The 13,993-nt window shown below is 38.5% G+C and overlaps 1 protein-coding gene and 1 long non-coding RNA gene across 2 annotated transcripts in view; one reads left to right on the top strand and one right to left on the bottom strand.

The window, feature by feature from the left end:
- Nucleotides 1–8,564, bottom strand: part of LOC133622128 (extracellular serine/threonine protein kinase FAM20C-like) — a 30,056-nt gene extending 21,492 nt beyond the window's left edge. The window contains exon 1 of the mRNA XM_061984676.2: nt 8,437–8,564. Within this exon, the coding sequence (XP_061840660.2) occupies nt 8,437–8,564 (128 nt within the window). The remainder of the gene's footprint in view (nt 1–8,436) is intronic.
- The window catches only part of LOC140679816 (uncharacterized), a 73,954-nt gene that overhangs the window by 22,576 nt on the left and 37,385 nt on the right, over nt 1–13,993 (top strand). The gene's annotated exons all lie outside the window — the stretch shown is intronic.

Raw genomic sequence — 13,993 nt, 5'->3', positions numbered from 1 at the left:
ACTTACTTTGTAAGTGGAGCCTTCTTACCTGCTGCTGCAGTCAAACAGGATCATTGAATATCACCTGCCAGCCAGTTTGGACTTTTCTCAGTGGACACAGTGCCAGGTCAAAGTGATCCCAGTATCAGTCAATTGGTTGATCTGAACTGGCACTTGGTCAACACTCACTGGAATTTGCCAGTAACAATTTCTCTGAGATAGGCTCCAAAACCCCCCCGCGACACCGAAAGGGACAAGCGGTAGAAAATGGATGGATGGAATTTCTCACTAACAATATCTTATGTATAGCTACTTTTTTTTTTTTTACATGATTCACAGCTGAATTAGACTGTTGTTACATATAATAAAGGTTACTATTGACCTGAATAGAAGTTGTTGCTAAGTTTAAAGACGAACCCTCATTTTGAAAAATATTCAAATATTAATATTTTTTTAAATCGTGTTCAAATCAATGGCATTTTATTATCCATATTTGTCTGCACTGCATTTTTTTCAATGCTTAATTGACTACCATTTATTACTTATTGTGTCACGCGTCCTAATATTGCCTAGTATCACTCAACCTTTTTGAGATACTTTTTTTCCAAGAACGCCAAGTTTCATCTCACCAAGTCACTTGTTATTTGAGGGATGTGGAGAAAAGCTCTGACTTGTCACCTGTAGGTTTGCACATACAGAACAGTGAAAATACCTCGGTTTTTGACCGCCCCACTTTTTGTATGATTGTTTGGTGGAAGACTTCCACCAAATTAAATCATACAAGGTTTTTGTATACCGTCCCAATTGTTAATGGCCGAACATTGCATGTAACAAACTAACGTGTTTGTTTGCGGATCATTCAGCTGAATCAAGTGCCAAAAATTGGTCACAAGTCACCAAATGTTGGTGACTCAGCCTCTGTGGGTTTTTTTTTTATTGCGTATGATTGCAAAATAAACCACACCAAAGGGCCATAAAAATGTTGTGCTAGCTAAAACTCTATTAAATTCAAGAAGGAACGAGTTGCAAAATACAAAGGTGGCATTCATGTGGCTCTCCTTCCTCTTTCCGCTCAGGTTATTGATAAAAGTAAAAGTGAATGTGACATGTATGTCCCATGTATTTCGCAATGTTTTTATGCAAGTAAAACTACAACCCATTCATCCATCCATTTTCTACCGCTTATCCCTTTCGGGGTAGCTGGAGCCTATCTCAGCTGCATTCGGGGGGAAGGCGGTGTACACCCTGGACAAGTCGCCACCTCATTGCAGGGCCAACACAGACAACATTCACACTCACATTCACACACTAGGGCCAATTTAGTGTTGCCAATCAACCTATCCCCAGGTGCATGTCCTTGGAGGTGGGAGGAAGCCAGAGTACCCGGAGGGAACCCACGCAGCCATTTTCTGCAAAATGTGTTTTGTGTTAATATTTGTAGGTTTGTGAAACAGATTAATTGGATTTACAATATCTGCTATGGCTTTGGTTTTTGCCTGACTTTTTTAAATGGATTAGTAACTAAAAGGCACCACTTTATATACATTTCTAGACCCCTAAAAAATGGGCCTCAAACTCGATTTACCTGGGGACTGCTGGAGGCAGAGGCTGGGTGAGGCTGGGCCTTATTAGGTATTCCACAAGAAAAGTTTGGTTAAATAAATGTCAATCTTCTCAAATGTCTTTATTTTTTTAGATGAAAAAATAAATACATTAAAATCTAAAAAAACAAACAAGAAAAAAGTACATGTTTGGGGCTGTAGGATATATTTTAATTCCACTTGGTATCACCGTTGTGTTAAGCCGGCGCACGGAGAATGTCTGAAAACACAAAGTACGTAATTTCCGTAATATGCGTAATTCCGCTTCTTTTTCTTGTAGCAACAGCACGGCAGTCGGCGGATAATAGCCCGGTAGCAGTCTCCCTTGGTTTTGCGCTTGCTGTTCATGTCTTTAATAATGACATGAACACCATTGCATTTGTAGATGGTAGAAGGTGCCAGGATAGCGAGCGCAAAAAGGCAACTGCTCCTCTGCCGTGCTGTTTTTGAACATCATATAGAAATATATGTACTGTAGTGTTCATCGTGTGAGGCGATGCAAAAAAAAAATGACCCACAAATAACGGTGCACCCTTATAATTGCTCCGGGTTACTGTTATTGCCGATGGACAGGTGTCGCTACATTGAGTTCCTTACTTTTCTGTTATCCTGCAGTGTACACATCACTTTGATTTATTTTGTCAGAGACATATATACAGTATGTATTATGTGCCGCTGGGCAGCAACTTGAAAAACTTTTTTTTTGGAAGTGTTGGGAACGCAGCGCGCTGGGCGTGTTCCCAAAGAAAACAAGACAGCCAGCCAGGCACGAAAGAAAACTCTCCATAGCAACGCTGATGTCACTTTCACTCATAGGCGCCGATCCCGTGGGTGCTTCGGGGCCCGAGCACCCACGGGCAATGCCGAGCACCCACGTGGGATTGATGGCAACTTTCAAGCTTTAAAATAGCTTTTGAAAAATCTATTTTGTTGTTGTTAAATTTGTGGCGAGTTTGATCCGTCTTACATACTAAAAATGTCGCAAAGCATATACCGTATTTTTCGGAGTATAAGTCGCACCTGCCGAAAATGCATAATAAAGAAGGAAAAAAACATATTTAAGTCGCATTTTTGGGGGAAATTTATTTGATAAAACCCAATACCAAGAATAGACATTTGAAAGGCAATTTAAAATAAATAAAGAATAGTGAACAACAGGCTGAATAAGTAAGTGTACGTTATATGACGCATAAATAACCAACTGAGAACGTGCCTGGTATGTTAACGTAACATATTATGGTAAGAGTCATTCAAATAACTATAACATATAGAACATGTTATATGTTTACCAAACAATCTGTCACTCCTAATCGCTAAATTCCATGAAATCTTATACGTCTAGTCTTTTACGTGAATGAGCTAAATAATATTATTTGATATTTTACGGTATTGTGTTAATAATTTCACACATAAGTCGCTCCTGAGTATAAGTCGCACCCCCGGCCAAACTATGAAAAAAAATGCGACTTATGGTCCGAAAAATACGGTAGTCTATAGTTAACAAAGTCTATCCAAGACTTCATTGTGCCCGATAATGAACTAATGACACAATCATCTTGACTCTGAGCGCACTACGCACAAGCGAATGAAGGTCATACTTACTCAACAGCCATACATGTCACACTAAGGGTAGCAGTATGAACAATGCCAACACTGTCATAATCATGTGCCATATAGTGAAACCACACTAAACAACAACGACAAACACATTTTGGAAGAATATTTGCACCGCAACACAACATAAACACTACAGAACAAATTGCCAGATATCCCTGCAGCACTAACTCTTCCGGGACGCTACAATATAAACAAACGCCATTGGTGGATCTATTCCTAACATCCACTGTAATGATACCACGTACAATAGCGTATCTAGTTGATACTACTATGTTTACATCAATATTTATTTACATCACAAAATGTCATTTCGGTTTTTTTATATCATGTTTATAAACTCAGGAAATATGTTCCTGGACACATGAGGACTTTGAATATGACCAATGTATGATCCTGTAACTACTTGGTATCGGATTGATACCCAAATGTGTGGTATCAACCAAAACTAATGTAAAGCATCCAAAGAACAGAAGAACAAGTGATTATTACATTTTAACAGAAGTGTAGATAGAACATGTTGAAACAGAATATAACCAGATAGTAACAGTAAATTAACAAGTAGATTAATCATTCATTTTCTACCACTTGTCCTTAATAATTTTGACAAAATAATAGAATGATAAATGACACAATATGTTACTGCATACGTCAGCAGACTAAATTAGGAGCCTCTGTTTGTTTACTTACTACTAAAAAACAAGTTGTCTTGTATGTTCACTGTTTTATTTAAGGACAAAATTGCAATAAGAAACTTATGTTTAATGTACCCTAAGATTTTTTTCTTAAAATAAAGCCAATAATGAAATTTTTTGTGGTCCCCTTTATTTAGAAAAGTACCAAAATACTTTTGGTAATGGTACCAGTACCAAAATATTGGTATCGGGACAACACTAATACACACACACCGAGCACCCACTGGCAGAAATGTAGATCGGCTGATGTGCCACCCCCAAGCGCCATGTACCCATGTGATCGGTAGGTTAGTTCAGCTCCATGCGCAAATCTGTGGAGTGCCAGTCAGATAAAACTTTCCGGCAACACAAACATTTAGCTTTCATATTAAGGTGGGGGCCAGAAAATATTGTCTTGTGGGCCGCGAGTTTGAGACCCCTGCCCTAAATATAAGAGAAATTGTATTTTATAAGGGACATGCGGTAGAAAATGGATGGATGGATGGATACTGTTGTCTTGAAAATAAATCTGGTAATATTAGTTTTAACTCCGCTGTGTGTTTGAACTGACAGTAGCTGCATATTTAATCCCAGTAGCCTTTTGCTAAACCCTCGCACATAGTGTAAATCTATATTTGATGAGCCTCAAGGTTGTTAGTCGCCGATTTAAGCTCACATCCTTATTAAAATCCTGTTTGTATTTGTTTTCATGCTCCAAATGTCATACAGGAGAAGTTCTCACTTCAGTACGTCTTAGGCGATTTCTTCACATCTCTCCCTTACGCTAATGATTTGTTTTTCCCCTCGCATGCCCTGTGTGCATCTTAGATGTTTGTCTTTTTCGTGGAACATCCTTTTGTGTCCCTCGCTGGTGTTTCGTAAACAAGCTGGTTAAAGCCTTCATCCATCCGCCTAGCAGCTTTTATTCCTTTACTCTCATCTCCTCCACAACTCACTGCTTTCTTTTTAATTCGGACTATAAAAAAAGCCTCCCATGGTCAGAATAAAAGACGCGCAGACACTCTTTTATTAATATTAAAGTGTGTTTCTCTGCTCCACAAAAGAAAGCAAAGCAAAGATGTTCAGATAAAAAATTAATCTCTGTTCCAGTCTGACATACTTATTTTTCACTCTACTCCTATCCTGAGGTGGCTTTTGGGACTTCATCGCTCCGGCTTTTCTTTCCCAGAATAAAGACTTGGATCATCTTAAGTTGTTTTTCTTTGTACCCTCTTGAGTTTTTTTTGTCAGCCTTACACTGTCAACTAACATTCTGAGGCTACTGCAACTTTCTTTCTGCTCTATCTCAGGTGCTGAAAAGGTTGCTAAGATACAGCGCTTGTCTCTCAGAGTCAAGAGAGAAGCCAGGAATTATTCGGATATTTGAGGACACTGATGTTGTGCCTCAGTGGATTAAAGTGCAGTTCAGGGTCCTCATGTAACTACAGTAAAGTTCCTAGTTATACATTCAAATCCCGGTCGGGACCCGGGGTGGGCCGCTCGTCTGTGCATTGTTTGGGGACGTCTCTGCGCTGCTGACCTGTCTCCGCTCGGGATAGTCTCCTGCTGGCCCCACTATGGACTGGACTCTCACTATTATGTTAGATCCACTATGGACTGGACTCTCACAATATTATGCTAGAGCAGTGTTTTTCAACCTCTTTTGAGCCAAGGCACATTTTTTGCATTGAAAAAATCCGGAGGCACACCACCAGCAGAAATCACTAAAAAACGAAACTCAGTTGACAGTAAAAAGTCGTCACAATTGTTGGATATGACTTTTAAACCATAACCAACCATGCATCAATATAGCTCTTGTCTCAAAGTAGGTGTACTGTCACCACCTGTCACATCACCCACTGACTTATTTGGAGTTTTTAACTGTTTTCCTGTGTAGTGTTTTAGTTCTTGTCTTGCGCTCCTATTTTGGTGGTATTTTCCTGTAGCAGTTTCATGTTTTCCTTTGAGCGATATTTCCCGCATCTACTTTGTTTTAGCAATCAAGAATATTTCAATTGTTTTTATCCTTCTTTGTGGGGACATTGTTGATTGTCATGTCATGTTCGGATGTACTTTGTGGACGCCGTCTTTGCTCCACAGTAAGTCTTTGCTGTCGTCCAGCATTCTGTTTTTGTTTACTTTGTAGCCAGTTCAGTTTTAGTTTCGTTCTGCATAGCCTTCCCTAAGCTTCAATGCCTTTTCTTGGGTGCTGTCACCTTTTGTTTATTTTTGGTTTAGGCATTAGACACCTTTTTACCTGCACCCTGCCTCCCGCTGTTTCCGACATCTACAAAGCAATTAGCTACCACCTACTGATATGGAAGAGTATTACACGGTTACTCTGCCGAGCTCTAGACAGCAGCGACACTCAACAACAACACATCATTTGCAGACTACAGTTACTGGTTTGCGAAAAATATTTTTAACCCAAATAGGTGACTTTAGATAATCTCCCACGGCACACCAGACAGTATCTCGCGGCACACTAGTGTGCCGGGACACAGTGGTTGAAAAACACTGTGCTAGAGGAAGTGCTTCTTTTTAGGGTTTCGAGTGATCGCCAGCGGGTTAAAATTGCTGTGTAATGCGAGAAGATGATATTGCCAAAACCAACAAGTGTTTGGAAAGTCTTTTAAATGCAAACATGTCGGTACATCACATAAGATACAAAACACTTTGACTCCTGTTTGATTACTCAATTTATTATTAAAACACAGGAGAGCTTCTTGCGGTAGCAGCCGTATACGTGAAATCTTGTTTGGTCTCCGGTGCCTGTGTGCGGCAACTATCCACTGTCCACCTGACATGGCCAAGGAACACATTTTGACGGCAATACGTGGCAAAATGATCGACCAGCTAAATTAGTATATTTCCTCACAAATATGGATATAAAGCATTAAATGCATTGGCAAAAAAGTGAATTTTGTGTCCTTGCCTTAATGTTGTTTTACATAATGGAAATCCCGGACGACCACCTCTGCGTGTTGGCAAAGTAACCACAGCCTGTAGAAATGTACGTACATCAGCTATTAATGGAGCCATATGTAAGATTCTGGCCAGCAATGGTACTGCAATCACGGTCAAAATTCTGTAGTCCCCATCCCCCTCTCCCTGACTGAGGTTGCCAGGTACGCAGCCGAATCCAGCTCGATCGACTGGGCTACTCCAAGAAACTTCAAACTTCCACTGCCTCTTACTCGAGGTTGAGGTGCTGGGACCATAATAGGTGAATAGACAAGCGTGTTTTCAATAATAAATCTACAACCAACACATTTTACACAGCAATTGGGCTATTTTCAGGAGAAGTATGTCATGCCTGTGTACAATATCACAACACATGGCAATCCTATGGTTATTGTCAGTACTATCAGAAAACAAAGACTAAAACGAACTACAACCAAAGCTAGCAATGGTTATACTAGTGAAAATAAGTAGAGCATGCTTAGCAGCATAATGTACACCCAAAACTAAAGAGGAGACATTTTACAAGGTATGCCTATAGGCTACTGTTTCAAACGTTTCAGATTGCCATATAACTTGGTACATGTGGTCCACAATATGCAAAGACAAATGAGGAATTATTTTATCATGTGATTTGGCTCTCTCCATACGTATCACATTGCTATGACAGCCATGCTAATGTGGGAACCCATTTTCTCAGCGTATCAGCATATTGAAAACGAAATGGGAACTGACACTACCCATATGTTGTCGAAAATATATTTTGCCCTGTCAGTTCGATTACACATCGACGTACAGGCTAACGAGCATATATTTCCCCGTTAACCCATATGTTGATGATTGACCGGGCTAGCATGCTAAGCATTCGTTGCACGAACGTACTAGCTTTGTTAGACAATATAATCGACTGTATTGGACAATATAGTTTACATACGAAATGTCCATTTCCATTTATAGTAATGGGTAATAAGAATAGTAATAAGGAAACAAAAATGCCTGACTTACCTATCAAGGAGGATATTAAGCAAGTTTTAGCGTCAGATGAAAAAACATTTTCCGCCTTCAATCGCCTCCATCTTTCAAAGGCATCCCCGATACAAATCCTCGTATTGCTCCTGTTTTTGTCATGGATAAGTTGAAAATCGTAACGAGGCCTTTTAGATTTACTAAGGTCTGACATGTTTAGTAGCTTTACCAGTGGTAGTAGCTAGACAAAGATGGCGGTGCGTAACTGGCAACCTGGATGTGACACACTCACAGACGTTGTAATTGGTCAAACGGTGGAGGGCGGGACATCGAAATGAAAACAATAACAAGATTACGGGGCTGTAAATCTAATTTTGAAATGAGCATATCCCAGCGGAACTACTGACGAGTCGGCAATGAAGAGCAGCTCACTTTTTTCGCTGGCGCCAACAGCCGCTACTGAACGCCGGTGTTGGAGTTTCCCGGGGCCGTGAAGGAGCACGGAGGCACACACCGTCAAGTGTTGGCGCCAAACCATTGATGGAAGAAGCACAGGCTCCCCTCGCGCCGCTTCCGAGTAGAGACTCCCACCACTACCGCTGGTTCTGCGTTCTCCATCGTCTGCGGGGGTCCGCTTCTACGCTTTGCACGGCAAACCGTCTGGAAGCCAGTGGCGATCAGCTTTTTCAGCCAAGCCCCGGTAGTCGCCGGAGGCCAGAGAAGCGGAGATAGCCAGCATCGCACGGACCGCAAGTGGAAGCTGCCGCATGTGCTGGAACCATGATGCCGTGTCGCTCTGCTAGAACTCCGGAAGCTTCGTCACTGCGGCAACAAATGCAGGTTGCTGGAGTTGGGGCGACATGGCCAATGAAGACACAACTTTCTCTTCTGCGTGAAACATTGTCGAGGTCACCAATGTGGCAAATGCAGGAGTGCAATGTTGTTTCTCTCAGGTCTTTATTGTAAGACTGCCAACATGAGAATGTTCATATCACAACAGAGGCTCCTTAACAGTGTGCTCAAGAAGACATAAAGACCACACCCATTCTGCTGAGTGTGAGTATGGTCCTAATGCCCGCACATACTCGGAGCTAATTCTCAAACTACTTTATTGTTTTAACTAATAACTGATTTTAGTAATAATGTATTATAATTTTGATGTTTTACTTAAAAAATTGTATAATTTTTATGTTTTACTCGTTTTATACCACACAGACTTACAGGTAGACACTAGTAAAAGTCCAGAATCAGAGCTCATTGTCAAATTTCTGTACCGTCTTAATTTATTATAACTAACAATAGTTATAATAAAAATGTAAAAAAGGAAACACCACCTAAGTCTTATTGTCTGCTCTGAGATGCACAATAATGACAGAATTTACAAACTTTTGATTCTATCTATAGCGGTATTTTTTGTTGAGAGATTATCATCACACTTAGGGATGTAACATTAAACGGTAGTAATGATTAACGCTGTAAAACTCCAGGCGGTTACCGTTTTAAATTAAGATTATAAAAAAAAATCGTGATTGATAAGTGCACTTTGATAAACTCAAGACTGACTGCGGCCAGCTCGCTATCTTAAACGCTGACAAGAAAGCAACATACATTCACGTCTTTCCCCAAGTCAGTACTCTTTGAACAAATTAAACAATACTGCGATAATAATGATAATGGTAATATGAAATGTTGATATCGTTACATCCCTAATCATCCATCAACAACATAGTCATGTAAATGCTGCCTTGTTGCTAGGTTGGCATCGCAAATTAGTTTTTTTAATGTCTTACCCTGGATGAACAAAAAAGGGTAAATATATACATGTTAACTAGGGAGTGACCATGCTAGTGTGTTGCTAAATGTTTATATTGTACATTACCCAGAAGGCTTAGCGTCGTAGACAGGAACAGAAAGTTGCTCTGTGCTACGCGGCAGGACGATAGTTGTGCCGTTTGAGCAATAAACAATTAATATATTGTGACAAGTTGCCGTTCATGTTTCATGTACACAAGAAACACACGTACCTTTTGGTTAGACTTTTGACGTGTGCGTTTGAGTACCGCTCAGAGACAAATCAGAAATAAAGCTGATTGGCCAAAATGAGCGGGGAAGTTGCAGGCATTGGACAATGTTAGTGGCTGCACATAATTTCCGTGTTTGGTTGAATTTGCATGAATTGGTACGATCGCTAAATCCTTGAGGGAGTGCCTGTTGCTGTGCATTAGCTGTAGAGAGCTGCAGTATTGTACACCGAAGTCCAAGCTTGGCTGCCCGTTTTCTTCTTGCCCTCAGTCTCCTCCTGGACCAAATGTGTCTACTTACGGAGAAGTAAACACAGGACACCCTTGTTGGTCTCAGTTGGTGTTTGTTTTGATAGGATGGCTCTTAGAGGCTGATGCATTCAGTGTGATGTGATTTCTGCATTGTCACACGATACAATTTCCAAGTGAGGAGAAAAAACAATCCCGCCAAATCTAGCTAAGTAGAGCTAAGCTGGTGCTGTTCAATGAAGAAAGCAGCTTTGCAAATAAAATAAATGTATTTGCCTTTTTGAAAGTTCCATGTTAAGATGACATTCTTACTACTAAGGGTCTCCCGATCCAATATTGAGGCAGAATTAGAAAGTATCCAGTAACAAACACGTCACCTTACTGCGTCATAAACTTAACTTGATGAATTATTGGGGCCACTATGTGTCAGCAAAAAAGAATTACTGTACAACTCAACCTCTATTCCAAATGGTTAATAATAAATAGGTGTGTTTTTCATACATGTTGTATGAGTCATTTCAAGTGATGTGCGGATCGATACTAAAATACCGATGCCGCCAATAACTAGATACCAGATATTTATGCTGTAATATCCAGTCTCAAATCAAAATATTGATACTTTTGATACTTAAATTACCTGAGATAATTTGTATCATAATCAGTGTAAAAGACTATAAACTTGTGAATGAGGCCATGTGTCTTTTATTAAGTGTTGTTTACATGTTGACATGTTTATGTAACGGAATTGTGAATTACTTTTTATTCTAATAGTAGTTCTTATTAATTCATTTATTTTCATGCTTTTATCATTTTAGTTTTTTTTTTTTAAGGGTATAAAACACCCTTATTGTGTACTTTATGATTTTTTCCTGTTTTTTTCTGTTTTATTAGCTTGGCCTTATTGTTATTCATGCCACTACCTCGATATACTGTACTTCAGAGTTTGAAATAAATAACTCTTGTCCTGTATTCTTTATGCTATGAGATATGTTAGTTTTTGAAATACACAACTTTTAAAATGTTATCAGACACACCAGGTAGATTTGCACAAAGTATGAGTATCAGATCGGTATCGCAGATACCAGCCTGAATTTTACTCGTTCTCGGATCATTAAGAAAATCAGTGGTCCCGTACATCACTGTATATTTCCCTTGATCAAGCCTTTTTTTTAACATCCCACACTATAATAAAACTTTCCAGCAACACCACTAATATTAATAAAACATAATTTTCAAATAGCTAAATTATTTTCACAATTTGCATAAACGCTTCAGAAGGAACTTTGCATTCTGGTAATGTCGGCATGACATTTTAACATTTCCCCCACTTGTTGTAAGTAATGTGTCCCCTAACGTAACTTTCGAGCGCAGTGTGCCAAGAAAATAAAATGTTTTTTTTTTTACTGCAAACCAGCAGAGCCTTGAGTGTGACTTTCGAGTATGAATATTTAACAGTGAGGCGATAAAAGGTGGTGGCCAAAGATATTTAAAGGAGGGGAGGATATGAATAATAAATGACATGCGTCAAATTGGCAGAAGGTTAACGGGGGGGCAGGGCTCGGACTATGTTTACCGTCTCAAAACTTACTGGAGTCAAGACACCGAACAAAGTGTTAAGAAATCTTTAGAGCAGTGCAGTTCTCCACTCACAATAGTGATCTAAAGATAAACAAGCGAGAGTGTAATGTTGACAGGACACGTGTTCTCGGTAGAGTGTATAGTACGACCTGATTCAGTGTTGTATTGCGTTAAGGTACAAACTATTGATTCTGTAAACAGTGTCCCCCCCAAACTCATCACACGACTGGGTCACAATGCCCTTTTGACTGGCATGATGCAAGACAGACTCCTTACAATAAACAACCAGAGACTAACACATTCAGAGCACCGGCCTGGAAAAAAAATGTACAAACGGGTCCATTGGAGTCCAATAATTGTACGTATAATTGAAACTGAGGGACACAAATTTACTCCTCCTGTAGCTATAATACCATATTCGCCTTTTGACCTTTGAACAAAGATGTCGACAGCCTACAAATGAAAGTAAACAAACACGAGTGGGAAAATGTGTACGGAATGCAGTATGCAAGGGAAAGTCATTTAGATTAGAGGGTTTTAAAAAGGGACTATTTATGGCAGCAATAAAAAAAAAAAAAACTTTTAATAACTTCTGAGCAATCTTAAGAAATGTGTCAAAAGAAACATCCCTCCATCCACCCATTTTCTACCGCTTGTCCTTCTCGAGGTCGCGGGGGTGCTGCAGCCTATCCCAGTTAATTACTTATATATGTAAAAACCCTGATCTCTTACTCAACCCAGATTAAAATGCTGTACAGAAAACTAATACGTTTTTTAATATTTTTTAACCTTGTTGGGGGCATGAGGTGGCTTTGAATATCCTTGTATGTAGCAATGGATTAATAGATTTTCTTAAATATATATGTACATATATTTAAACATTTATTTGAGTTTTGGGGCATATACAAGTTCCAGGAATACAGTGACATATCAAATGTTCCCATTCCCCCCCAAAAAACAAGAAATCCACAAAATAAAAAATAATAAATAGAATTAGGGAAAATAAATATATACAAAGGAAATCGAAATAAACACATCAGTCAAATAAGTACAGGTAAATATTGACACAAAGCCACAGACAACTGAATTTAGGGCAAATATAGAAAAATAAAAAGTCAATTATCTACGTACATGGGTTTTTGTAGCAATTTCAAACAAAAACGGAGGTACCACTGTATTCTGATACATTGTTATATACAAATTTGATTACAGTATAAAATGCAGCACTGTAGTTTTGGCGTCAATCAGCAGTTTTTTTTTTAGTTTTTTTACATAAGACAGAGGTTTTTAGAGTGTGGCAGAATGAAACCCCCACAATATTATATTGTATAATCACTGCAATTAAACCGATAAAGACTTGGAAAGAGACCGCAGCACTTAAAATAAAATAAAACAACTGACACAGATAATAGAAATAGAAAAAAATACTATTAGTTTTAAAAGATAAAATGGACATATTTTAAAATTCCAGAAGATTTTTGTTATAAAATTGATAATAAAAATGACAGTGAGGAGGTCATTATTATATATGAAGGTGGGGGAAATAATAGATTTTTAGATCACAATTTGAAAATGGACGCGATTGTAAAATCGATTAGTAAACATCAATAATAGATGATTTATTTATTGTAATTATAGTAATGCAGACAGTTACAAAATTTGGCTGACAGTAGCGAGCCACCTCATCCGACCAGCTCCTTTATTTTAGGGCACTTATGACCCAATTTTGCTCACATTTCCATTAATTAAATAAATGTAGAAGGAATTAATTCAACTGTTTATTACAAATGCGATAGTGAAACGAAAATAAATGTAAAACTGCATTAGTATATATAAAATAAAGATGCATCAATAGTCGATTTTTAATCGAATCGTAACTCCTGAATCGTAATCGAATTGTGAGTTGCCCAAAGATTCCCACTTCTAAGTATATGTGTATGTACTAAGTATAGGTAAACACGGCATCTTGATTAAAATAATGAAATAATGAGGGACAAGCGGTAAAAATGGATGGTTGGATGGATGAGTATGATATGCTGTACAATTGGGATGACTATGATTTTTCTACATATGCATTAAGAATATAGATATGGGAGGTTTTCCTTATAATTGTAGTTTTATATAAATATTTTCTCTATTTTTTCTAATAAATGACATTCACTGTATTTATTATTTCTTTAAAATAATTGTTAAAGGACAAGACATTATATAACTTTGTGAAACCATTGCAATAAAGTAATACATTTAAATAGGGAATATTGTGTAATTTTGCTCTCAACCCAGACTGTACAGGAACTTTAAAACATTTTTTAAATGAGTCTGGCAGCATTCAGGTTTAGGTGTGAATTTG

The sequence above is a fragment of the Nerophis lumbriciformis genome, linkage group LG25 (assembly GCF_033978685.3).
Source record: "Nerophis lumbriciformis linkage group LG25, RoL_Nlum_v2.1, whole genome shotgun sequence".
NCBI classification, from domain to species: domain Eukaryota; kingdom Metazoa; phylum Chordata; class Actinopteri; order Syngnathiformes; family Syngnathidae; genus Nerophis; species Nerophis lumbriciformis.
The sequence above is the reverse complement of the archived record's forward strand: the minus strand, read 5'-3'. Positions and strand labels throughout refer to the sequence as shown.